General features: G+C 27.5%; 1 protein-coding gene across 1 annotated transcript in view; it reads right to left on the reverse strand.

The window, feature by feature from the left end:
- The window catches only part of LOC122502814, a gene marked incomplete at its 5' end in the record, with an annotated part of 55,338 nt that overhangs the window by 24,165 nt on the left and 5,010 nt on the right, over positions 1-26,163 (reverse strand). The window contains one exon of the mRNA XM_043613072.1: positions 24,302-24,569. Within this exon, the coding sequence (XP_043469007.1) occupies positions 24,302-24,569 (268 nt within the window). The remainder of the gene's footprint in view (positions 1-24,301; positions 24,570-26,163) is intronic.

Genomic DNA, 26,163 nt, shown 5'->3' on the forward strand with positions numbered 1-26,163 from the left:
ACCTTGGAGGAACATGAAGAAAAATTCTCTAAACTTATGGAACGATTACGTTTTGCTAATTTAAAATTACAGCCAGACAAATGTGAATTTTTGAGATTAGAGGTAGGATACTTAGGACACATAATAGATAAAAACGGGGTAAGACCCGACCCGAAAAAAGTAGAAGCGGTAAAGAAATTTCCAAAATCAAAAAAATGTAAAAAATATAAAACAATTTTTAGGATTGGCAGGTTACTATTGAAAATTTATAGACGGATTTCAAAAATTGCTAATCCTTTAAATCAACTTTTAAGAAAAGATATTCCTTTCCTTTGGACTGATAAACAACAGACAGCTTTTGATACGTTGAAAAGTAAATTATGTGAAGAACCACTTTTGAGAAGACCCGACTTTTCGCAACCATTTATACTGACAACAGACGCTTCAGGTTTCGCAATAGGAGGGATTTTATCGCAAGGAGTGATTGGAAAAGACCAACCAATCGCCTACACGTCAAGAACTTTAAATGAATGCGAAAGAAAATACGACACGTATGAAAAGGAAGCCTTGGCCATCATATATAGTGTGCAACATTTTCGACCATTCCTTTATGGTAGAAAATTTACATTGGTAACGGATCACAAACCATTACTTTGGTTTCAAAATTCAAAAGATCCTTGCTCAAGAGTAACAAGATGGAAGCTAAAACTAGCAGAATACGATTTTAATGTGGTCTACAAAGCAGGCAAAACAAATGTCAATGCTGATGCCTTATCCAGAAATCCAGTTGAAGATATTATTGAAGAAAAAGTACAAGGAATAAAAGAAGAAAAAATTGAAGAAACTCAGGAAATACAAGAAAATATAATGAAATGTGTGCAAGAAAAAATTGAAAAATATATACATTGTGTAGCAAATGAAACTAAATACTACTTGAATTCGGAGATAATAAGAAATCTCCATGATATGGAAAAAATATTTAAGGACAATGAATCCTATGAAAAGTCAGAAATATTAAGAATTCTTCGATCTATTAAAAAATTATTTGAGGACAATGAATCCTACATGAATTTGGAGATAAGGAAAAGTCTCCAATCTATTGAAAGAATATTTAAGGTCAATGAATCCTATTTGAATTTGGAGATAAGAAAAAGTCTCCCACATATTGAAAAAATAATTAATGAATGCTACACGAATTTGGAGATAAGAAAAAGTCTCCCATTTATTGAAAAAATATTAAAGGAAAATGAATCCTATTTGAATTTGGAGATAAGAAAAAGTCTCCCATTTATTGAAAAAATATTAACTCTTTGCCGTATATTAGTTTTCCCCACCTCAGAAACAAGCAGTTTGACAGTTGAATCACGTGGAAAATATCAGGGCCGAATGTTAGTTTGATTTTGAGGTTATGTTTACATAGGATATTTATGTTTGATAAAAGTCTTTAACAATCAAATTTACCATTTTTAAATTGTAATAAATTGGAAATATACATTTACACTTTACACAAAAAATCGTATTTTTAGTGATCAATTAGTATAATTAAATATAATTTATTGTAAAATATAAATGGGTTCCAATTTTGAGAAGGTACGATACTGCAAGTTTAGACACTTACATACTCACACATAACTAACTTATCAACACAAGCATAAACGCCTCTTCTCATTGGCTGTTCCCCCAAAATGGACTCTAGACGACATTTCGTAACATATGAACGGCAAAGAGTTAAAGGACAATGAATCCTACATGAATTCGGAGATAAGGAAAAATCTCCCATCTATTGAAAGAAATTATTGTACAAGTAAAGAAACTTGTAATTTCATAACAAGAAATCAAAGGAAAATACAAGAAAATGATAATCAAGAAAAGAATATACAAGAAAAGAAAAATGAAGAAATCGAAGAAATTGAAAATGAAGAAATAAAAGCACACAAAACAAAGAAACGAGGCAGACCGAAGAAAAATAGCACACGTTTGAATACCTCCTTTTCCAAGAAGAGAAGGGGAAGACCGAAAAAGGTATACAATACAAATAATAAGAGAAAAGAAAAATTTTATAATGAAGTTATTCCTGACGAAATTGAGTCAGATCCTGAGTATATTAATGAAAAATCAAAATTGAAGAAACACGAAGAAATTGACCAAGGCTACGAAAATTCGAATTCTGAAGAATCATCTGATGAAGAAGATAACTTAGTGGAAAATAAAAACTGTGAAAATTTAAATAATAACCAAGAAAATATATTATCGACTGTAGAGACCAATTACCAATGCGAAGAGACAATCTAACCTATTTTCTTTTAGTTGAGGGAGATTCTTGAGATAATGGCTCATTATTAGATCATTAGCCAAACGCGAAAAATTGCCAAATTTTGGTAAACTTTAATTAGGTGTAAGCAGAAAAAATAAAGAGAGGTATATATTACCATATCGCTCTCCCTATAGAAATTGAAATGAAAGAAAATTTATCTGATACAATAAAAAGAATTAAATCTACAATTATTTCAATGAAAAACTTATGTGAAGAATTAAAATTGAAAAGTATCAGTATTGCAAAAACAGCCCAAATAAACAATGTAACTTGGGACGAAATCCTATCAATAATAAAATTAATTTTTGAAAATTAATTTGTAAAAGTTGTTGTATGTAATGGATATACAAAATATCCTACAAAAGAAGAATGTATGCAGTTAATCGAAGAAGCTCATTCAAGCTCAGTTGGAGGACATAAAGGTGTAACAAAAACATATGGAAGAATACGTCAAAATTATTATTGGGAAAACATGAAAAATAATATTCAAAAATATATTCAAAGTTGTCTCCAATGCCAATTAAAGAAATTAGTTAGAGTTAAAACAAAAGACCCAATGATTATAACAGACACACCAGGTACAGCATTTGAAAAAATTGCAATGGACATTGTTGGCTCATTACCAAAAACTAAAAACGGAAGTGAATATATATTAACAATACAAGATAATCTTACTAAATATTCTTTAGCAATCGCACTTCCAAATCATCAAGCTAGTACAATAGCTGATGCATTTATTAAAAAATTTATTTGTATTTTTGGATCACCTGAAGAAGTGTTAACAGATCAGGGAACAGACTTTTTAAGCAATTTAATGAGAAGATTAGCAAAAAGATTTAGAATACGATAATTTAAAACAACTGCTTTTCATCCCTAGTCAAACGGATCAATCAAAAGATCTCACCATGTTTTAGGAGAATATTTAAAACAATTTATTAATAAAAATGAAGAATGGGATGATTGGTTAGAATTAGCCATGTTTTCATATAATACAAGCATTCATGAAGGTACAAAGTGTACTCCGTACGAGTTAATTTTTGGAAAATTGGCACGATTACCATCAAGCGATCCGCCACTTGAACACGAAAAATTAGAAACATATGATCAATATTTAACAAATTTAATAACAAGACTTCATGAAATGAGAAACATCGCTAGAGAAAATTTAATTTTAGCAAAAGAAAAATCAAAATTTTACTATGACAAAAATTGTAATCCACAAAATCTTAAACTCGGAGATGAAATATTTCTATTACATGGAGGAAAAATTCATAAATTTGCTAATCAATACACAGGTCCACACAAAATACTAGAAATCCTTCACAAAGGAAACGTTAAAATACAAGTTAAAAATAAACAAAAAATAGTACATACGAACAGACTGAAACTATCGCGAATTAAACAGAAGTAATAAAATATTTTTATAATACCTATATAGTATTATGTTTCAGGAAGGGACTTCAAAAGAAAAAGAAATTAATTTGTTTCCAATAAATTAAACTTTTATAAATATTAAGCAAATGTTTAATTATCTTTTTTAACTATAACAATAATATAATTTAAAAAAAACATTACTTTTAAATATACGCAAGTTTAAATTAAATTTTTAGAATATTTTATCAATTTTTGATTTTGTAATGATTTGATCTTAAATCTTAAACACTATTCTACATACTTGTTTTGCACTAAAAGAAATTAAAACTCTTCTTTTTAACACATTAAAATAAACTCTATACCTTATTTAATATAATTTTATTAAAAAAGAATTTAAAATGGTATTATTCAAATTTATAATAACAAAACAAGGTTACTTTGAAATTTTACCCTATTATTGACTAAAGAGTATTATCAAGAAAAAAGCTATTTAAATAGAAACAAGTATTACAACCACAGTGTTTAATAAACATCTTAAAAACGAAGTTTATCTAAAGCTCAAAAAAAAAAATTTCTTTCCTTTTTAAACCCTTAATGATTTATGTCTAAATGTAACTTGAGAACGAAAGAGAATCGCATAAATGAAATAAATAAAAGCGACGGAAATTAAGAAATAAACATTTAAAAATTGTCATGTCAAAAAAGTAAAATGTGTCATTAAATATTTTCTGTTTGTAAAAGTAGAAAATTTTTGCTTATAAAGGTTAAATGATTTTAAAAATATATAATAAATAATAAAATATTTAAAAATCTTTAAATCTGCAATGAATTTCAATCATAAACAATTTTTTTATTTTAGAGCAAAAATTTTGACATAGTTTTAAATCATGCAAGACTCAAGTTTCAAAACCAATTTGTAAAAATATTTTTTTTTAAATGTAATTTCAAAGCAGACTATAAAAAATTCATAATTTGCATTTTATAAACATATTTTGTTAATTTCGATACAAAATGTTACGCAAAAGCAATCCTTTGTATAGAACAAATTATTTTTCTTTTTGTAGATAAAAATTGTAAGCATCAAATTGTATGAAACATAAAATTCATTATATAAAATTAATACATAAAATATTTACATAAAATTCATTAAAAATTGTAAATTTAGAAGATTGATTCAAAGAACATACATTAATAACAAAAATAATTATTGTAATGCAGATAAAATATGAAAAATAAGATAAGTTTGAATGAAAATAATTTTTCCCAAATATTATGTAAAGAATATAAAGAATGGATAGAATAAAAATATAAAAAATAAGATAAGTTTGAATGAAAATAATTTTCAAAATATTATGTAAAGAATATAAAGAATGGATAGACTGCATGTATAAACGGTCATAACATTTCCTCTATAATATACGTTTTTGAATAAGTTTGAGCATGTTTCGTTTCTCTCCCATGCTCAATCTGAGAGGGGAGGTGTTACGTCCGTAACTTCTTAATATACTTAAATTATCTATAATATTTAGGTGTGCATTTCTTTTAAACATATTGAATTATACATATATATATATATATATGTATAATAATATAATATATAATAATAATATGTATAATATATATATATGTATAATATTATACTAACGTATTTGAAATACGTATTCATACAATCTCTTCATATTATTGCATTATATTCAATATATTTTATAAGAAGGTAATTGTTATTATAAATTTTATATGTATTTAAACAAACTTATAAATTATAACAAATCCAAGAAAGATGGGTAATACTTTTCATGTAAAAAGAATAACGATAATCCATCAGGCAGATTAATATAATCCCATAATCATTGGAGTGTATAAAACAAGCAGGCAGGTGTCTAATCCCTGGAAACTGAACTGAGAGGTACAACGGTCGCCCCTCAACCCCCCTTAAACTATCGCTCTGGATTGCAACCTAGCTGCCTCTTAGACAGTCATCACGGCATTGCAGCCTAGTCGCTCCAACCCCCCTTAAAATCCAAGCGGCATCAACACGTGTATGATTCCAAAGAATTGATGAAGACAGTTTTATATAAAAGGGGATATGAGTTCTACTCAGATCAGAGAGTAATTTTTTGGAAATCAACCAGTTTACATCGTCCAGTCAACGTTAGCACATCACATAGTTACAAGTGAATTCAAAGTACATTTTTGAAAAGTGAACAGTATATCTCCAAGTATTCTTTTTAAAGTGCATTGTTCGAAAGTGAACAATATATCCCCAAGTGTTAAATTTGAAGTGAACTGTAAATCAACCTTTTATTATACACCATTTTGCAAAATATAAATTTTAAACAATTTCCAAAATTATTAAATTGGAAATAATCTCAACAATCAAAGAAGATCTAATATTGAAACAACACAACGTCAACGGCGACAACCGTCTGGAAGGAACCAGATATTTTAACAATACAATACACTATCTCATTAGTGTAAACAAGAGGATTAATACCCAACCATTAAGGACAACAAGCAGAAGGCCCCTTTTCGTCTAGCGCTCAACACCATTGAGATTAGACAGGAGATTATCATCACACCACCAGTAATCGTTATTCTTTAAGTAAGATTCATAATTTTTGTACTCATTGTAATTTTGTCAACTCTTTTCTTTCTTGTTGGTTTTTAAATAAATTATTCTCTCACATTTAGTAGGCTCATTGACTTATCCTCATCCCAAATTAGATTCATTTATGAAACTAATTTAAAATGAGGAACGCTAGGTATATTTAAAAAGGTTTCTCGTTTTGACGTAACAGTATGTCACAGAATCTTTGTTCGCGCATCACTTAAAAACGGCTGAACCGTTTGAAACCAAATTTGGCAGAATGTTAGACCTTTGGCCAAGGAAGGTTTATAAATTTACAGATTTAAAAAATATTAATTAGAACGAAAGATATGCAATTTTTTCAAAAAATTAAAAAATCAAAAATGTTCAATTTAACATTTTTTTAAAAAATGCTTCCAAACTTTCTATAATTGAGTATAGCATGTTATTTAGTCACATTTTAAAATAGTTTTGCCAAAAATAATGTACTATAACTAAGATGTAAGTATAATTTTTTTTTTAAAAATTCAAAAAATCGAAATTTTTCAAATTTTATATTTTTTAATAAATTGCTTTTAAACTCTCTATAATTGAGTATTACATTTTATTTAGTCAAATTTTAGCATAATTTTTAAAAAAGTACTGTCCTATAACTAAAACGTAAGTATAAAAATAATTTCGAAAAATTCAAAAAATCGCAAATTTCCTAATTTTATATTTTTTAATGGACTGCTTTTAAACTATCTATAATTAAGTATTACATGTCATTTAGTCACATTTTAGCATAATTTTGCAAAAAATAGTGTCCTATAACTAAGATTTAAGTATAAAAATGTATTTAAAAAATTTTTAAAATCGCAAATTTTCAAAGTTTACATTTTTTAATTAATTGCTTTAAAACTCTGCATAATTGAGTATTACATGTTACTTATTCACATTTTAGCATAATTTTGCACAAAAAATAATATGACTAAGATGTAAGTACAAAATTATTTTCGATATCAAAAAATCAAAAAAATTATAATTGTTATTAATTACTATCAAGCTTAAGTCAGTAATATTTTGGGGGTTTCTAACTAAGATTTTGACGTCAAAATAATGCAATTCATAATTATTCATTTAATTCATTCAATATTCTTTAATTGAAAGAACTTCAGAAACTTTAAAAATGGAGATGTTTTATGATAAATATTTTATGAAAAAAAATTATATTACAGGATGTCAAGAATTGTTAGTCACCTGTGATACGATACTATCATTATGCTAATTGGTAAAAGCTTAGGTTGTAAAAAATTACGTTATTTTACTTTTAGATTAAACTTCTAAAGATGTTTTGAGCAATGTAAAGACAAAAGTTAAACAGGGTCTCTGTTTAAAAAACTTCCCGGCGTTGTCCAAATTTTACCCGGTTTATTTTTTATAAACAAATTTAAATTTTATTGAAGGAAGTGAATTGTTAACTTCTTCAAATTTAAAATTTAAATTTACTTGATTTTAAGTTTTAGCCATAAATAAATCTGCAGATGGCTACAAAAATTGACTTATTATATGAAAATACTCCTTTTTAAGAAAATATGTTATGTACCAGTCTTTGACGGGATTTAGTTTCTACCATAATAGATTTGACAGAGTGTCTTAAACATCGGTTTAGTAAAAACCGATAAATAGCCGGAAATAATGAACTTATTCAAATAGTGATATTTTTCTAACGAAATAGTTAATGGTAACTAATTATTAGTAATGTAATGTATTAGGAGAAACTAAATCCCGTCGAAGACGGGTCCGACTGCTAGTCTATATACATAAAATCAGACTTTTGTCTGTACATTGCTCAGAACATTAAATTTCACACACAATTATTCGTTTTGAGTATCAAGGATTCAAAATATACCAATAAAAAATTTCGTGTATGTATGTATGTATGTATGGATGTATGTATGTGTGTATGTATGTATGTCACAGAATATTTGTTCGCGCATCACTTAAAAACGGCTGAACCGTTTGAAACCAAATTTGACAGAATGTTAGACCTTGGGCCAAGGAAGGTTTATAAATTTACAGATTTGAGAAATATTAATTAGAACGGAAGATATGCAATTTTTTCAAAAAATTCAAAAATTTTCAATTTTACATTTTTTTAAAAAATGCTTTCAAACTTTCTATAATTGAGTATAGCATGTTATTTAGTCACATTTTAGAATAATTTTTCCAAAAATAATGTCCTATAACTAAAATGTAAGTATAAAAATATTTTCAAAAATTTCAAAAAATCGAAATTTTTCAAATTTTAAACTTTTTAATGAATTGCTTTAAAACTCTCTAGAATTGAATTTTACATGTTATTTAGTCAAATTTTATCATAATTTTTCCAAAAATACTGTCCTATAACTAAGATGTAAGTATAAAAATGATTTCGAAAAATTCAAAAAATCGCAAATTTTATATTTTCTAATGGACTGCTTTTAAACTATCTATAATTAAGTATTACATGTTATTTTGTCACATTTTAGCATAATTTTTCAAAAAATAATGTCCTAAATAACTAAGATTCCCGTGTAGAAAAATTTCGGGGCAGTCTGGAGTCCAGAGATTGCCCCAACTAGACGCATCTGGACGGTCTAATCTGGACGGTCTAACTGTGTGCTATATGGGATTTTTCTGGACGGTCTAATTTAGACTTTCTAACTGTATGCTACATGGGATTTTTCTGGACGGTCTAATTTAGACTTTCTAACTGTATGCTATATGGGATTTTTCTGGACGGTCTAATTTAGACTGTCTAACTGTATGCTATATGGGACTTCATTGGCATCACTAGAATTCAAAATTTTTAAAGTACAAATCAAAGTACAATCAAGACTTTAGTGCCCGATTTGTCGGTCTTCTTTGAATTTATACATGGATTGTCACTTCAAAATTCAATGGAATAATTTAGTATCTAAAGAATCGTTCAAAAATAAATATTGTAGGTTTATATGAATTATTATAAATAAAATTTTCAATGAGTTTAATTAAAAATTCTAAAGATCTTAGATTTTTGAAAAATGCCTAATAATTCAAATTCTCCTGAAATTAGATAAATTTTTTAACATATTGTATTTGATTAATTATTAAAAATAATTTATCTGTAGAAGAATTTTAGTTAAAAACACTATAAACAATTGAGTGTTGGAGAAGTTACAGATTATTGTAGAAATTTAATTATTTTCAAAAGTAACAAAATTCTACACAGAAATTCAATTATTTTCCAAATTTTTAACAAGATTCTTGGCAAAATAAAATGTAAGCAAAAATTTAATTACTTTCATAAATAAAAAACCTTTCACAAAAATTCAATAAGGATTTACAAATTTTTTATAAGTTTCTTCTCAATAATTCAATTATTTTTATAAATAATAAAATTCTCAAAATTTTTTTATTATTCAAAATTTCTTAGTTAATCTCAGAATTTCTTAATTATTTTTAATACAATTTTAATGGAATTCTTCGAAAAGTGTATAATTATACTTAAGAATTCTATTGAAATTCGCCATAAGAATTCAATTATTTAAAAAATTTTTGATAAAACTGAAAGTAATTCATTAAAAAATGGTTAATGATTATAATTGTAGTAAGAATTATTTATTTAAATATTCATATATAATAATTAAAATAATTCGGGATTATTATGTGTAATAATTTTAGTCATAGTTTTCACTTCGTCCTTATAAGCAAAAGAATATATGACACTGGCATTGATATAGTAAATTAGGAGAGTTCACACCCAGACTTCAGTGGCCGTGCGGTTAAAATGCTTCGAGTCGGGTCGTCAAGGGTGGGGGGCGTGAGTTCGATCCCACATGCGAGCGGATATTTTTCATTGTAAGTGTTATATAAAATAATAAAATTATTATATTTAATCTGTATAAGTGTTATAAATTAAAATTGTAAACATGTTTGTAAATAATGTTATAGGCCTGTTAAAGAATAAATTTAAAAAATGTACCAATTAACGCAAATTGTTTTTTTATTAAAATTATCTTTCAATATTACTCTTTTAAATAATATTTACTGCTAGTGCAGTATATTATTTATTTGAAAATAATATAATTATTCTAATAATAAGTTATTGTCATTAAATACATATACACACATATATATGAATAACAATAATATTTATTTATTATTAATAATTCATATTTTCACATTACATTGAATAAACGTGAGAACCGAGTAAATTTGGGTAAATTATTTAAAATTAAAAAACTGAAATATTGAAATCGAACCTAAAATTTGAAATATTAGTACTGCTTATTAGCCCTGATTAGCTCGTCCCGTCTGGACCAACGCGTGGTTCGATCGTCACTGGTCTGATTAGCCCATGGTCAGACAGTCTTTTCAGCGCCCAGTTAGAGAATAGACTGTCTTTCTGGCACCACACCAGAACCCAACAATTTTTCTACACGGGTTTAAGTATAAAAATGTATTAAAAAAATTTTTTAAATCGCAAATTTTCAAAATTTACATTTTTAATGAATTGCTTTTAAACGCTCTATAGTTAAGTATTACATGTTATTTAGTCACATTTTAGCATAATTTTGCCTAAAAGAGTGTCCTATAACTAAGATTTAAGTATAAAAATGTTTTCAAAAAATTTTAAAAATCACAAATTTTCAAAGTTTACATTTTGTAATGAATTGCTTTTACACAATGACTAAAATGTAAGTATAAAAATATTTTCGATATTAAAAAATCGAAAAAATTAGAATTGTTATTAATTACTATCAAGCTTAATTCAGTAGTATTTTTGGGGTCTCTGATTAAGATTTTGTCATAAAAATAATGCAATTCATAATTATTCATCCAATTTATCCAATATTCTTTAATTGAAACTTAACTTCTAAAGATATTTTAAGCAATGTAAAGACAAAAGTTAAGCATGGGATATATGTTTGTTTAAAAAAATTCCTGGCGTTGTCCAAATTTTACCCGGTTTATTTTTTTTTAAACAAATTTAAATTTACTTTATTTTAAGTTTTAGCCATAAATAAATCTGCAGATAGCTACAAAAAATTGACTTATTTTATGAAAATACTCTTTTTTAAGTAAATATGTTATATACCAGTACCAGTCTTTGACGGGTTTTAGTTTCTACTAAAATACATTTGACAGAGTGCCTACCAATTCCGCGGGAAAACCGATAAATAGCCGGGAATTTAAATTGACCAGGAAAATCCGGGAATTTTCTCTCCAAATTAAAAAAGTTTTATTATATTAATTTGTTTTTAAAAACTGCTTTTTCCTTTAATTTGTATTGATGTAATATTTATGTAAACAGACCTAAGTAAAAATTTAAGCCCTACTTTCAGCCTAAACATACAGATTTTATTTAGGTTTTAGCAGTCGTATGGTAGGATCTAATTGCGACACAATTATTTCAAAATAAACTCTACTTTGACTCCAAAAGCTGGTGTAAATTTAGGATTAATTTTTAATACCTACATTAATTGTAGTACTACAAACGCATAAAGTACTACAAGTTGATAAATACTGTTCCTGAATAACAAATTTGATAGAAAACAGTCTGTCACTGATTAAAATAGTAATATTTTTCTAACGAAATAGTTAATGTTATCTAATTATTAGTTTTTCACAGTAAACTTTACTTTCCGGTAAACACCCTTTCAAATGTATTAGCAGAAACTAAAACCCGTCGAAGACGGGTCCGACAGCTAGTTATAGATCGTTTGAAAGCAGTCCACTAAAAAATATAAAATTTGGAAATTTGCGATTTTTTGAATATTTCGAAATCATTTTTATACTTACGTCTTAGTTATAGGACAGTACTTTTTTAAAAATTATGCTAAAATTTGACTAAATAACCTGTAATACTCAATTATAGAGAGTTTAAAAGCAATTTATTAAAAAATATAAAATTTGAAAAATTTCGATTTTATGAATTTAAAAAAAAAAATTTTATACTTACATCTTAGTTATAGGACATTATTTTCGGCAAAACTATTCTAAAATGTGACTAAATAACATGTTATACTCAATTATAGAAAGTTTGAAAGCATTTTTTTAAAAAAATGTAAAATCCCAGGAGGAAAAGTCGGACGAATGTCGGATTATACAACCGCCTGGGATCCGCGCCCGTACGGACCGCCAGCACCGATGGTCTGTACCGATTCGGATCCTAAAATGCAACCGGCGCGGAACAGATTAGGCTCCGACTTTTGGATCCGCCTTTCTACTTTCGTCAGTACTGGCGCGGTACTGGATTTGTTCCGCCTGCAGATTTCATTCTTCTACGCGCGTCGGAAGAATGACGGATGTTAGGTCTGTACTGGCTCGGTGCTGGGGCGGATCCGACTGCGGATCTCGTCATTTATTGTTATAGTTTACATTATCAGTATAATCATAAATTTATTTTATTATTATAATTAATTATTACAATAACTAATTGCATTTATTATAATATTATTATTAGTTAACCAATAAATAAATTAATAGTATTCATGCAAAGGAAGAATATAAGAAACTTAATTTTTTCATTATATATATATAAAAATCCAACTTTATTAATGTGCAATTAAATAAATAATTTTTAATAAATAATATATTAATTTGAAAGAAGTAAAATATATTTAACTTGAAAGAAAATGTGATCAATATATTATAATGCCTACAATAAATAACATATTAAATACAATATATAAAAAAGAGATTATTATTAATTAATTTATTATTAATTAATTAATAATCTCTTTTTAATTTAAACAATATATTAAGTAATTATTTATTGACACTTTTCTGCAAATTAAATAATTAAAAAAATGTGTTGTGCATTAAAATTTTATTCAATTTAATACTATTACTTATATGTTATAAATTGTTTTGCAGTGAAGTTATGTTCATATTATTCGATATATTATGTAATAAAATATTAAAAAACAATAATAAAAATATAACATTTTTTTTTAAACGAAATATTGAAATATTCATAAATACACATTCAGTAAAGTATTGAAAATATACCGGTATTACATCAGTTCGTATTTCCAAGTTGCCTATTGCCGAGTAGTAATTTTACAATTTTTATTTCAGCTAGTGAGACTTGAAAGCATTTAAGGTTTGAGAGTTCCATGCGAGCGTAGCATAGTGGTTAGCGTGCGTGACTTCGGTGCGTAAATATTCGGTTAGGCGTAGGTTCGTACCCCCAAGCGTTAGGATTTTTCAAATGTGTATGTAATAAAAAATTGCGTTTAAGTGTATAAAGAAATAAAAAAATGTGTAAAGTGAACTGTCAATGAATTGTCATCCGTATTTATCTTTTGCAATTAATTATTATTTTTTATTGATATTTGTTGAAATTATTATTTTGATCCGAGCCGGTTGTCAGGCGGTAGAATGCCAGCATTGCCAGCGTACATCTGGCTAGGAAATGAAAGATCCGCAGTCGGTACAGTGCCGGGTCCCAGCCAGTTGAATTATACACGGAACGGCTCTTCGCGGCCGGTTACCGGGCGGTAGAATGCCAGTTCCGAGACGGATGGCCAGCCAGCTCCTGGCCAAGTCATCTTTTGGTAGAATACCAGTTCTCGGGCGGTTGGAAATTTCCCACTGGGATTTGAAAATTTTTGATTTTTGAATTTTTCGAAAAATTGAATATCTCCCGTTCTAATTAATATTTTTCAAATCTGTAAATAAAATAAATAAAATAAAATAAAAATAAAATAAATAAAAAAAATTTAGAAACCTTCCTTGGCCCAAGGTCTAACATTCTGCCAAATTTGGTTTCAAATGGTTCAGCCGTTTTTAAGAGATTCGCGAACAAAGATTCTGTGACATACCGACATACATACATACATACATACATCACGAAATTTTTTATTGGTATATTTGGAATCCTTGATGCCTATAAAACGAATAATTATGTGCGAAATTTAAAGTTCTGAGCAATGTACAGACAAAAGTCTGATTTTATATATATAGATAGATTACTGAACTATTACAGGGTATTACTGATTATTACAGAATACACCGAAAAAAATAAAAGAAAAAAAAATAAAAAAAATAAAAAATAAAAATAAAAGAGAAAAACTTATTAAAAGAAAAAAATTAATTATGGTATTTGAACATATTTATATTTGACTTTGTATTTATATACCTTAGAATTAATTTAAACTTATGAAATAAATATTTGACGCAGGGGGGACGCGAACACCTGAACCTAACGAATACGCACTTTGAAACCCGGTACTATAACCACTACACCTAAACACGACTTGGTATTTTAATTTTTTAATAGACACTAGATTTTCGAGTCAAAATACAATACTCAATCAGATGATGTTTTATACATTTCGAGTACACAATTTTATACACTTGTCAAAAACTATTTATTTTTAATTATTTATGACATTCAAATGAAAATAAATTTAAATTCACAAATTATTGCAAAGGTAAATTTTCAAACACACTGCGCGATTAAAATAGTAAAAATGTTGTCACCATGTGCGTAAAAATTTTGACGATTTATATTGAAACCTAACCAAAAAAGTCTGAAAGAATTGACTAATATAATTAAATAGTTTACTTTCTAAAACATGGACTATCTATTTTTCCAGAGGTTCCGCGAAACCAGCAATTTTGATGTATGTAAGAACTCCATTTTATGTACAAAAAATAGACGCGAGTAATGATAAAAAATCGTTTTACGAAATCACGATAAATGACGCGAAAGATATAGAGGTAAACACTGTCAAAACAGAAGCAGACGCGTGCGCATTATGGAAATAGGCAAAATTACTAAAATCCTAGTCAATTTGACTGGGATTTGCAGGGTTGTTTTTGCCAGGCTTGAATTTGTTAAATCAACCTAGCGATCCTAACCATAATGATTAGGAATCCTTATTACTTTTACTAGATTAAGATTAACTATAGAGTCATAGTTAATAATACCATCGAAATTTTTTTCGGTGTATTACCTCTATATTATGTGGTATTACACTGACGTAATAATGCTCTATTACACTCTATTACGTGACTATTACGGGAGGAGCGTACACGCTAATACACAAGTAAATACCCCCTCGACTATCTATAATTAAGTATTACATGTTATTTAGTCACATTTTAGCATAATTTTGCAAAAAAAGTGTCCTATAACTAAGATTTAAGTATAAAAATGTTTTCAAAAAATTAAAAAAATCGCAAATTTTCAATGTTTACATTTTTTAATGAATTGCTTTTAAACTCTGTATAATTGAGTATTGCATGTTGTTTAGTCACATTTTAGCATAATTTTGCACAAAAAAATCCTATGACTAAGATCCCTATTGAAAATACCCACATGGGATCTTACGTGGGTTCTTATACCTGTATGAAATCCCAGATCCCACGTAATAGGCCAGTCGGTGAGTACAAAAAGTGCACATAAGTGCAACCTGAAAAGTCAAAGCAGTTTCTTGTAGTTTGAGGGCCCCAAATAAGAGCCCCATAGTTTGCACCACATTTCCGGTTGCGAAAAATGGTGTAAACAATCGCCAAAGTTCGAAAAACATGGTTTTTCGATGACTGTTGCTTCCGGTTAAATTTTAGGGGAAAAAGTTGTGATTGAAAGTTATAGAGCTTGGAAATAGCTTTCAAATGATTGGTCGCAAGTTAAAAAAGCTTAATTAGTTTAGTTGCAAATGAATTTAAACCATTAAAAATAGCACTTTTTTAATTGTTTAATAACTTTGTTAATAATTATCGAATTTGTTTCTAACTTCCCAGAAATATTCCCCTTGCGAGGCTGAATAAATCCCAAAAAAAATCAACTTGATCGGGTAAATAGTTTATGCATAATTCCATTTGTTAACTAAAACATATAATTTTTCAACGGAATTTCCCCACTTTTGGACCTGCGAATTTCGTTTTTTTTTCTTGGCGAGTACAGTTAAGGAGTCTAACTTTAATTCCATTTAAATGGGAAATTGATTTTTTTTATTTAAGTGCATAATAATAGACGTTAAAAAAGGGTATGTTTTTTTGACATAAACAAATGGAATAACTCGGCCAATTTTCACTTTATCGATTTCGTGTAAAGGGCATTTGATTTCATTTGTTTTCACAAAACTTTTGCAAAAAAAAATCCGATCTAACTTCAAGAGGTGGAGAGTTAACTTTTTTTTAAAAAAAAATTCCTGACAAGTTAATTATTAATGTTTTTTATTGAAATTCGCACCACTTACAGTTTGATACATGTATTTTATGTAAAAAAATTAAACATAAGGTTTTGTGCATTTTTTTTTTTAATTTATAACAAGTAAAAGTAAATGTATCCATTTTTCAACCTCTGAACGGCGGAGTGGGGGTACTCGGAGGAGCGTAATTCTCGCCGCCACAACTGAATTCAGCTGTTCAAATTTGCAAAAATGGCCATAACTTCGTTAATTATTTATCGATTTTTATCTTTCTTTTTTTAATTTGATGTATTTTTTTACGCTGAATCCAAAAATAATTTTATATGTTTTCAAAATACAATATTTTTAATAATAAAAAAGAAAATTTTTTTAACAACAAATTTTTAATTATTATTTATCATATTTGACAAAAAAATCTTTTCGTACATATAATTCCATTGAATTTGAAATAATATTATGACATAAAAAAAATAAAATTATTTACTTATAAGTGTGTAGCATTGTTGTATTGATAGTTGAACAGGCGTGCATATGTGTACCTGATGCTACAAGCTTATATATAATTAATTTTAATTTTTTTATGTCATCATATTATTTTAAATTTAATGGAATTATATGTACGAAAAGAATTTTTTGTCAAATATGATAAATAATAATTAAAAATTTGTTGTTAAAAAATTTTTTTTTTATTATTAAAAATATTGTAATTTGAAAACATATAAAATCATTTTTGGATTCGGCGTAAAAAAATACATCAAATTAAAAAAAGAAAGATAAAAATCGGTAAATAATTAACGAAGTTATGGCCATTTTTGCAAATTTGAACGGCTGAATTCAGTTGTGGCGGCGAGAATCACGCTCCTCCGAGTACCCCCACTCCGCCGTTCAGAGGTTGAAAAATGGATACATTTACTTTTACTTGTTATAAATTAAAAAAAAAATGCACAAAACCTTATGTTTAATTTTTTTACATAAAATACATGTATCAAACTGTAAGTGGTGCGAATTTCAATAAAAAACATTAATAATTAACTTGTCAGGAATTTTTTTTTAAAAAAAAGTTAACTCTCCACCTCTTGAAATTAGATCGGATTTTTTTTTTTGAAAAGTTTTGTGAAAACAAATGAAATCAAATGCCCTTTACACGAAATCGATAAAGTGAAAATTGGCCGAGTTATTCTATTTGTTTATGTCAAAAAAACATACCCTTTTTTAACGTCTATTATTATGCACTTAAATAAAAAAAATCAATTTCCCATTTAAATGGAATTAAAGTTAGACTCCTTAACTGTACTCGCCAAGAAAAAAAAACGAAATTCGCAGGTCCAAAAGTGGGGAAATTTCGTTGAAAAATTATATGTTTTAGTTAACAAATGGAATTATGCATAAACTATTTACCCGATCAAGTTGATTTTTTTTGGGATTTATTCAGCCTCGCAAGGGGAATATTTCTGGGAAGTTAGAAACAAATTCGATAATTATTAACAAAGTTATTAAACAATTAAAAAAGTGCTATTTTTAATGGTTTAAATTCATTTGCAACTAAACTAATTAAGCTTTTTTAACTTGCGACCAATCATTTGAAAGCTATTTCCAAGCTCTATAACTTTCAATCACAACTTTTTCCCCTAAAATTTAACCGGAAGCAACAGTCATCGAAAAACCATGTTTTTCGAACTTTGGCGATTGTTTACACCATTTTTCGCAACCGGAAATGTGGTGCAAACTATGGGGCTCTTATTTGGGGCCCTCAAACTACAAGAAACTGCTTTGACTTTTCAGGTTGCACTTATGTGCACTTTTTGCACTCACCGACTGGCCTATATATCACTTTTGGATGGGACACAAAATTTCAAAATTTTCATTCACTTTTGATTGGAAATGGCGAACGTCAACGAAAAACTGAAACAAAGTTAATGAATTTTTGATGAACTGTTAATGAAGAGTAGTTCGTCAAAAGTAGAGGTACAAGTTCACGAAAAAATCGTGAACTTGCGAGTGTCAGTAGTATGCGCAGTTCGTAATGCGCATCAAATATGGCTGATCAAGCATTCATCATTCAGTCGGTGTCATCGGTGTTTACATTCGGGAAAATTCTTTGATGAAAGTTATTATTTAGAATCAGTGTTTTTTATTACTTAGTGAATATTTTTGTTTGCTAATTTCCTTTGTGAAACAAATAATTCATAAAATGAATTAAAAGTTACGATAAGGGACTTTTTCTACTCTGCACGGTCCTGAGTTTTACAGCAGACAAAGCTAATCGTTTCGTTTGTCGAAGGACAGTGTATCTAGATTTAGCCGTGGCGGTTAGTTGTTAGAAATATTATGTTATAGGGTATAGGTACTACACTGTAAAAACAAGTGTCTCATTTTGAGACGTTTTGTCCCATATTTGAAACAGTTAAGATGTTTTGTGTCCACATATTTGAAACAGATATGTGTCTCATTTTAAGACACATACATGTCTTAAGCTGAGATGCTTGACGTGTTTCACTGATTGTGAGTTTAATAGAAAAAATCCGTCATGCACAGTAATTTCATGCTTTTATTCTTCAAGAAAACTGACAGTTTTAGGTTAGTTTTTCACATTGTTAATAGACCAATGAAATGTGATCATTTCACAAACTCTTAATATTGAATCTTTTTTATCGACATTAGGTACATAACAAACAAAATAAAAAGTTTAAATATTAAATATTAATTTAAATAGTTCCACACATATTATTTGAATAAATAAATAATAATGCCATTGTTGAAAGAAGAACATTTATTTATTCATAATAAGACAAATTGTGGAAAATATATTTTTTAGACATTACCGACACTGAAGTTATGGCGTTTTTATCGACTAAACAAAATGCGAATGAAAAGTAATTTTGAAGCTGCCCGTACAATGCGAGTGCTGCCAATAAAAAAACAAAACAAAGTACATAACCTGAAAGTGTCAAATTTTGTTATTAATAAATAATAATGGGTGGTGATGCGATTCTAGCCTGGTCCTAACTTGGGAGCCTAGTTAGGACCAGTTTATGGGTCCATTTTAGGACCTAGAAAGGACCATCTCAGACAGTATTTTCTATTTCATTATAATTTTAATTAGTTAATAATATTTGTTAAAGAAATAACCTAAATTATTAATAATAAGTATTAGTTTTAATTAATTATTATTTTTTTCAATTAAATGATGACCAAAAGCTAATTCATAAATAATGTTAGTACATGCAGAGATTAATATATATACATTAAAAATTATAAAAAAATTAGAAATTTGTTAATTAAATTATTTTACAGTATATATAATCATTAAATTGCATACTTATACGAATACAATGCAGAAAAATCGGAATAAACGCAAACCTAAGAAGTAAATAAAATTTAACGCACGCGGGAATCGAACCTACGACCTACGGACTACGAGACTAACGCCCTAACCACTATGCTAATGAAACTAGTTGAGACCAAAATTTTTATTGTCAGTGACTTGTGGACTTGCTTTTGATGATTCAATATGGTATTTATTGACACCAATACACGATAATAAATAAAAAAAATAGTTTAACAACAACAATAATAATAAAATAATATCCAAATATAAAAATTCAAAAATTAATATTTTTATATTATATCAAGAAAAAAAATATCTATACATTTTCGTTAAAAACAAGTTTTTTATTGTTCTCAATCATTTTTAACATTAATTTCTTGGTCTAAAAAAAATATTCGTCTTTTGGACTTGGAAATTTTTCCTAATTAATTAAGCGGGTGATCCACTTTTTAAAAAAATGTCAAAAAAATTTATGTTAAAAACACGTTTTTCATTATTCTAAATCATTTTAAGCATTAATTTTTTGTTGCAAAAAATTTTTTAGACTTGGACTTAGAAATTTTTGCTAATGAAACTAGGAAGCCCAGGTAGGTCCTGGGTTGGACCTGGGTGGGTCAGCCCACATTCGAATTGCAATATCTCTTAGTGTTTAGCACCAACTTAAACGAAACTTAAAATCAGCGAACGAAATTAGAAATATATTTTACTAATGATAATTATATTGCAGTCTGTATCTGTTTAAATAAATAAATAAATTTTGCTGTTTTATTAACTTTTGTAACAAATTACTTAAAAACTTGCAGTTTTTTATCTAACTTCGCGATTATTACACTTGAGTAGTGAAATATGAAGATAATTTATAATTTTAACAATTCAGCATTTGTTTAAACAAAAAATTGTTGTTATTTATTAATTCTTAAGACAATAAAGCGTCTAGACACTTGTAGTCTTTTAAAATTTTGCAATTAACTAATCTGAGTATTTACTTATTGCAAAATTAGAAAAAACTGCTAGTTTCTAGGTTGATTGTGTAAAAAGTTAGTAAATAACAATTATTTGTTTAAACAATTGCTGAATTAATAAATTAATAAATTAACTTTATTTTATAGTATTTGTATAATTTTCTGATTTATGTCAAACAATAAATTGTTTAAACAAATATGATTATCAATTAATTTTATAAATATTAATTGAGAATATTTATCAATTTTTACATGTTTTTCATGTATCAATTTTGACACTTTATTTTCCTAAAAATTTTTTTAAGTCATAACTGGATCTCCTAGCTAGTACCAAGTTAGGACCAGCCCAGGATATATAAAAAGGGGTTGCCAAGTTAGGTCCAAGCTAGGGCCAATAATCATTTTAGGCATAGCATGGTGATTTCTACACGGGGATATGAAATTAAATGTCTCAATATGAAACATATTTTGTATCTCAATGGTTTAAACACGTAAAGCAACTCATTTTAAGACACTTGTGAGATGCCAGTTTTTGCAGTGTAGGTTCGAATCCAGTGAAGCGAATTACGAATTTTAATGGCGATAAAATTGTGTATTCTGTGTAGTTGGATGCGTAATAGGCGTCAAGTTATCAAATAAAGTGAAATACTATAAAAAAGTAGTGTCTGGAAATTATTTTTTCTTGTTTTTAGCATTTTTTAAAAGTTCACGAATTTTTCGTTAACTTTGACGAAAAGTTCGGAAACAGTACTATGTTTCTAGTGAAGGAGTTGATGAAATTTTGACGAACTGTGTTTGTTGATTTTCAAGAATTTTGTGTCCCATCCAAAAGTGATATACTAGTTCACGAGAGATTCGTGAACTTTTTTTTTTCCGTGTATACACGCAACTACAATATTTGAGCATATATTATTCCTTATATACTCTACACATATTTCATGAAAATGAATTTACATAAACACAAATAGACAATAACGATAATAAATAATAAACAATTGTAACACTATTTATACACAATAAACTCACAACGCGATTATATAGACGTGACGGACAAATTGAGATAGCAGATGGCTAAAGAATATTGACTTATTTTATGAAAATACTCTTTTTTAAGTTCATATGTTATATACCAGTGCCAGTCTTTGACGGGTTTTACACCGAAAAAAATGCCTAGGACCCGTATACCAGGAATTGACTAGGTTTCCTAGTTACGAGAGGAGCCAACCATAGATTCCTGGTCAAAGTAATAAGATTCAAGCATAGTTAAAGTGACCAGGAAAATTAGTCGATGTAATCAGGAAAAAATAGTCAAATTGACTAGGAGAATAATATTAGATTTACACTGTGTATCATAATTATTTGAAATTGCTAATCAAATTCTTATTATCAAATAAAAGAGAAAAACTAATTAAAAGAAAAAAGAAAAAAATTAATTATTGTATTTGAACATATTTATATTTGACTTTGTATTTATATACCTTGGAATTAATTTAAACTTATGAAATAAATATTTGACGCAGGGGGGACGCGAACACCTGAACCTAACGAATACGCACTTTGAAACCCGGAACGATAATCACTACACTAAACACGACTTGGTATTTTAATTTTTTAATAGACACTAGATTTTCGAGTCAAAATACAATACTTAATCAGATGATGTTTTATACATTTCGAGTACACAATTTTATACACTTGTCAAAAACTATTTATTTTTAATTATTTATGACATTCAAATGAAAATAAATTTAAATTCACAAATTATTGCAAAGGTAAATTTTCAAACACACTGCGCGATTAAAATAGTAAAAATGTTGTCACCATGTGCGTAAAAATTTTGACGATTTATATTGAAACCTAACCAAAAAAGTCTGAAAGAATTGACTAATATAATTAAATAGTTTACTTTCTAAAACATGGACTATCTATATTTCCAGAGGTTCCGAGAAACCAGCAATTTTGATGTATGTAAGAACTCCATTTTATGTACAAAAAATAGACGCGAGTAATGATAAAAAATCGTTTTAGGAAATCACGATAAATGACGCGAAAGATATAGAGGTAAACACTGTCAGAACAGAAGCAGACGCGTGCGCATTATGGAAATAGGCAAAATTACTAAAATCCTAGTCAATTTGACTAGGATTTGCAGGGTTGTTTTTGTCAGGCTTGAATTTGTTGAATCAACCTAGCGATCCTAACCATAATGATTAGAAATCCTTATTACTTTTACTAGATTAAGATTAACTATAGGGTCATAGTTAATAATACCATCGAGATTTTTTTCGGTGTAGTTTCTACATTTGACATTGTCTACCAATTGCGTGGGGAAACCGATAAATAGCCGGGAATTTAATTTGACCGGGAAAAGTCGGTAATTTTCTTACCAAATTAAAAAAAGTTTTATTATATTAATTTTTTTTAAATTGCTTTTTACTTTAATTTTTGTTGATGTAATATTTATGTAAACAGACCCGAGTCAAAGTTTAAGCCCTACTTTCAGCCTAAACATATAGGTTTTATTTAAGTTTTAGCAGTAGTAACGTAGGGTCTAATTGCGACACAATTATTTCGAATTAGACTCTACTATGACTCCAAAAGCTGGTGGAAAATTAGGATTAATTTTTAATTCATTAATTGCAGTACTAAAACGCATAAAGTACTACAAGTTGACAACTACTGTTCCTGAATAACAAATTTGATAGAAAAAAGTTTGTCACTGATTCAAATAGTGATATTTTCCTAACGAAATAGTTAATGGTAACTAATTATTAATTTTTCACAGTAAAATTTAATTCCCGGCTATTTCCCGGTTGGTAGAAACCCTATCAAATGTATTAGCCGAAACTAAAACCCGTCGAAGACGGGTCCGACAGCTAGTATTATATAATATTTAATTGAAAAACTTCCAAATTATTCAAAATTTCACGAAATTGTCTTGTAAACAATACAAGTGGATTTTAGAAATATTTTAGTTAAAATTTCCAGAAAATAATTGAATTGAAATTTTGAAAATAATTTCTAATAAGTTACAGTAGTAATTCTTAAAAATTATTCTATTTTAAAGGATTTGAGATTTGAATTTTTTTAAAAATCTTAATACCTGTGGAAAAATAATGGATAATAGTTAAATATTTATTTCAAAAAATCTATTTAAGTTCCAAATGATTTTATAGTTAAAGGTATTAAAAAAATGTATTATAAACATATTTTGGAGTTCCAATTATTTTTAGAGTAAACTAAAATATTTTTAGGGTTTGGGAAAAAGTCGAATTTTTGTCTAAAAATCAGGGAATTCTTTCAAACTTTCATGGAATAATTTATTTTCAGAGTTATTCTTTATGACCGGGAACTGACCGTGAATTTTTTTTTATGAAAAAAGTGGCCACCCCAATTTTTTAAATACGATTTCATTAAAAAAGACATTTGGAAAATAAAGATTAGAAAATATTTTTTAGAAAGAGTGAAAAATAAATTTGTTGGTATAATAATAGAAGAAAATTTGTTTGATTATTTTATATTATTTTCATAGAGAGTATTATATAAAAAATATAAAATGTAGAAAGGATTTTTAATAAATCTTTATACCCATGATATTGCAGGTGGCTGGAGAAGTAGGTATTTCATTCGTATTTGTCGTGTTGTTTTCGAAGTGGCTGTCTCTTCCTTCAATCATTTCTTCTGAAGGATCTCCAGAGGCTTCCAAGTTTTCGATGGAGTCGGTGCTACTACTTTGAACAGTATAGGTCTTTTCTGTGGAAGGAGAGGAATCCGTACTCGAATGATAAGTTTGCCACCAACAGTAAATTTCACCGGCGACACACAAGCAATGGGAATTGGAGTCGTGGGAGGGAATCTGTAACAATTTTTTTCAAAATATTCTATATACTTTATTCCTCGATTTATTACCATAATCATTAGTAATATTTCGAATATTTTGGTAGAGAATTTTTTTAAATTCACGAATATTTATAGGGTATTTCCTTGTTTTGGACAAATATTTCCAAATTTGGAAATTTTCTCTCTTTCGTTAAAAAAAGGACTTTGATTAGTAATTTTTTTCTATTGTAAAAAAGCGTCTGTCAGCTTTCTGCAATTAAGCTTCACAGAAAAAATTCATAATGAAAATAATTTGAAATTTAATTCTTAATTCAACTATCAAGATGTTGAAATTATTTTCTCTCGCGCATATTTCATAGAATTTATTTCACAGCGCATATTTTATTGCTCGATATTATTTATTCCAAGGGGTTTTTTAATATTGAAAATTCTTCTTTATAAATAACGATTCTCCACTGACCGAGTTGCATTATTGTCTTTGGAATTTTTCTTCGGAAGAAAAAAGAAAATAAAACTTCAAGAGTTAGAGAAAATATATCAGATATTTTTTCAAGTGAGAAATCTGTCAGGGGAGTTTTTGAATGAAAATGTGCATGAGGAAAAATTCAACTTTGGGATTTAAAAGTACAAGAAAAAAAAAAAATGTCGATCGATAAATTGGATGACCCGATTTGAATGTAGTGTAGTATTCTTTAAAAGAAAAATTTTTGTTGTTAATTGGATGAAGTAATAAGGAAACATCGTATATACTTGAATGTTGCAAAAGTTTTTCACATATGATAGAGGAGATGAAAAAAAGCATCTCTTTTAATTAATTCAATATGAATGTCAACTAGATTTTTCTCTTTCGAGTAATATTGCGTATATATATATATATATATATATATATATATATATATATATATATATATATATATATATGTGAAAATATTTCAAATGGAAACATATATAGGGGACTATGTACAAAATTTTCATTTGTTTTAACTATTTGCTTTTGAAATTCGTTTCCTTTGTTTGATTGACATATTTGGAATTGTTCTTTGTGACTCTTTAAAAAATTTTTACTTCTAATTAATTATTTTTTTTGCGGAAGTAAAATATTAGGGGTTTAGTTTTTGTAGACTAGTCATTTTTTAAACTCGCCAGTTTTTTTTGTTTAAATTTTTTTTTGTTAATTAATTTGCGTTTAATAATTTTGCTTCTATTATAATTTTCATGTGAAGAGAGTAAAATCTTACTTTAATATTCTACTTGAAAAGCGAAAAATCTCATATACATATTACGGATTGTATAAATATTCATTCGTTTTTGCATATATGCGTTTCTTTGAGGCATGTTGCTGGAATAAATCGATCAAATAATTTGGTGCGCGTCTACCAATAATTTGCGCGACTCGCCTTAAAAGTTCACTGAGTTGTTCGAAATGAATTTTACAAATTTTTGTTTGATCCGCTTATATGATCACTGGATTTTTTTCCTTTTTTCAAAATCTATTATTAAATCACGTATATGAGTGTGAAATTTTTTTGTTTTATAAAATTCAATTTTTTTTATTAGTTTGACTAATAAATTTTTAAATTAGTTTAATGAATCAATTTTTTAATCAGTCT

The sequence above is a fragment of the Leptopilina heterotoma genome, unplaced genomic scaffold, assembly GCF_015476425.1.
Source record: "Leptopilina heterotoma isolate Lh14 unplaced genomic scaffold, ASM1547642v1 Lhet_239, whole genome shotgun sequence".
Taxonomy (NCBI): domain Eukaryota; kingdom Metazoa; phylum Arthropoda; class Insecta; order Hymenoptera; family Figitidae; genus Leptopilina; species Leptopilina heterotoma.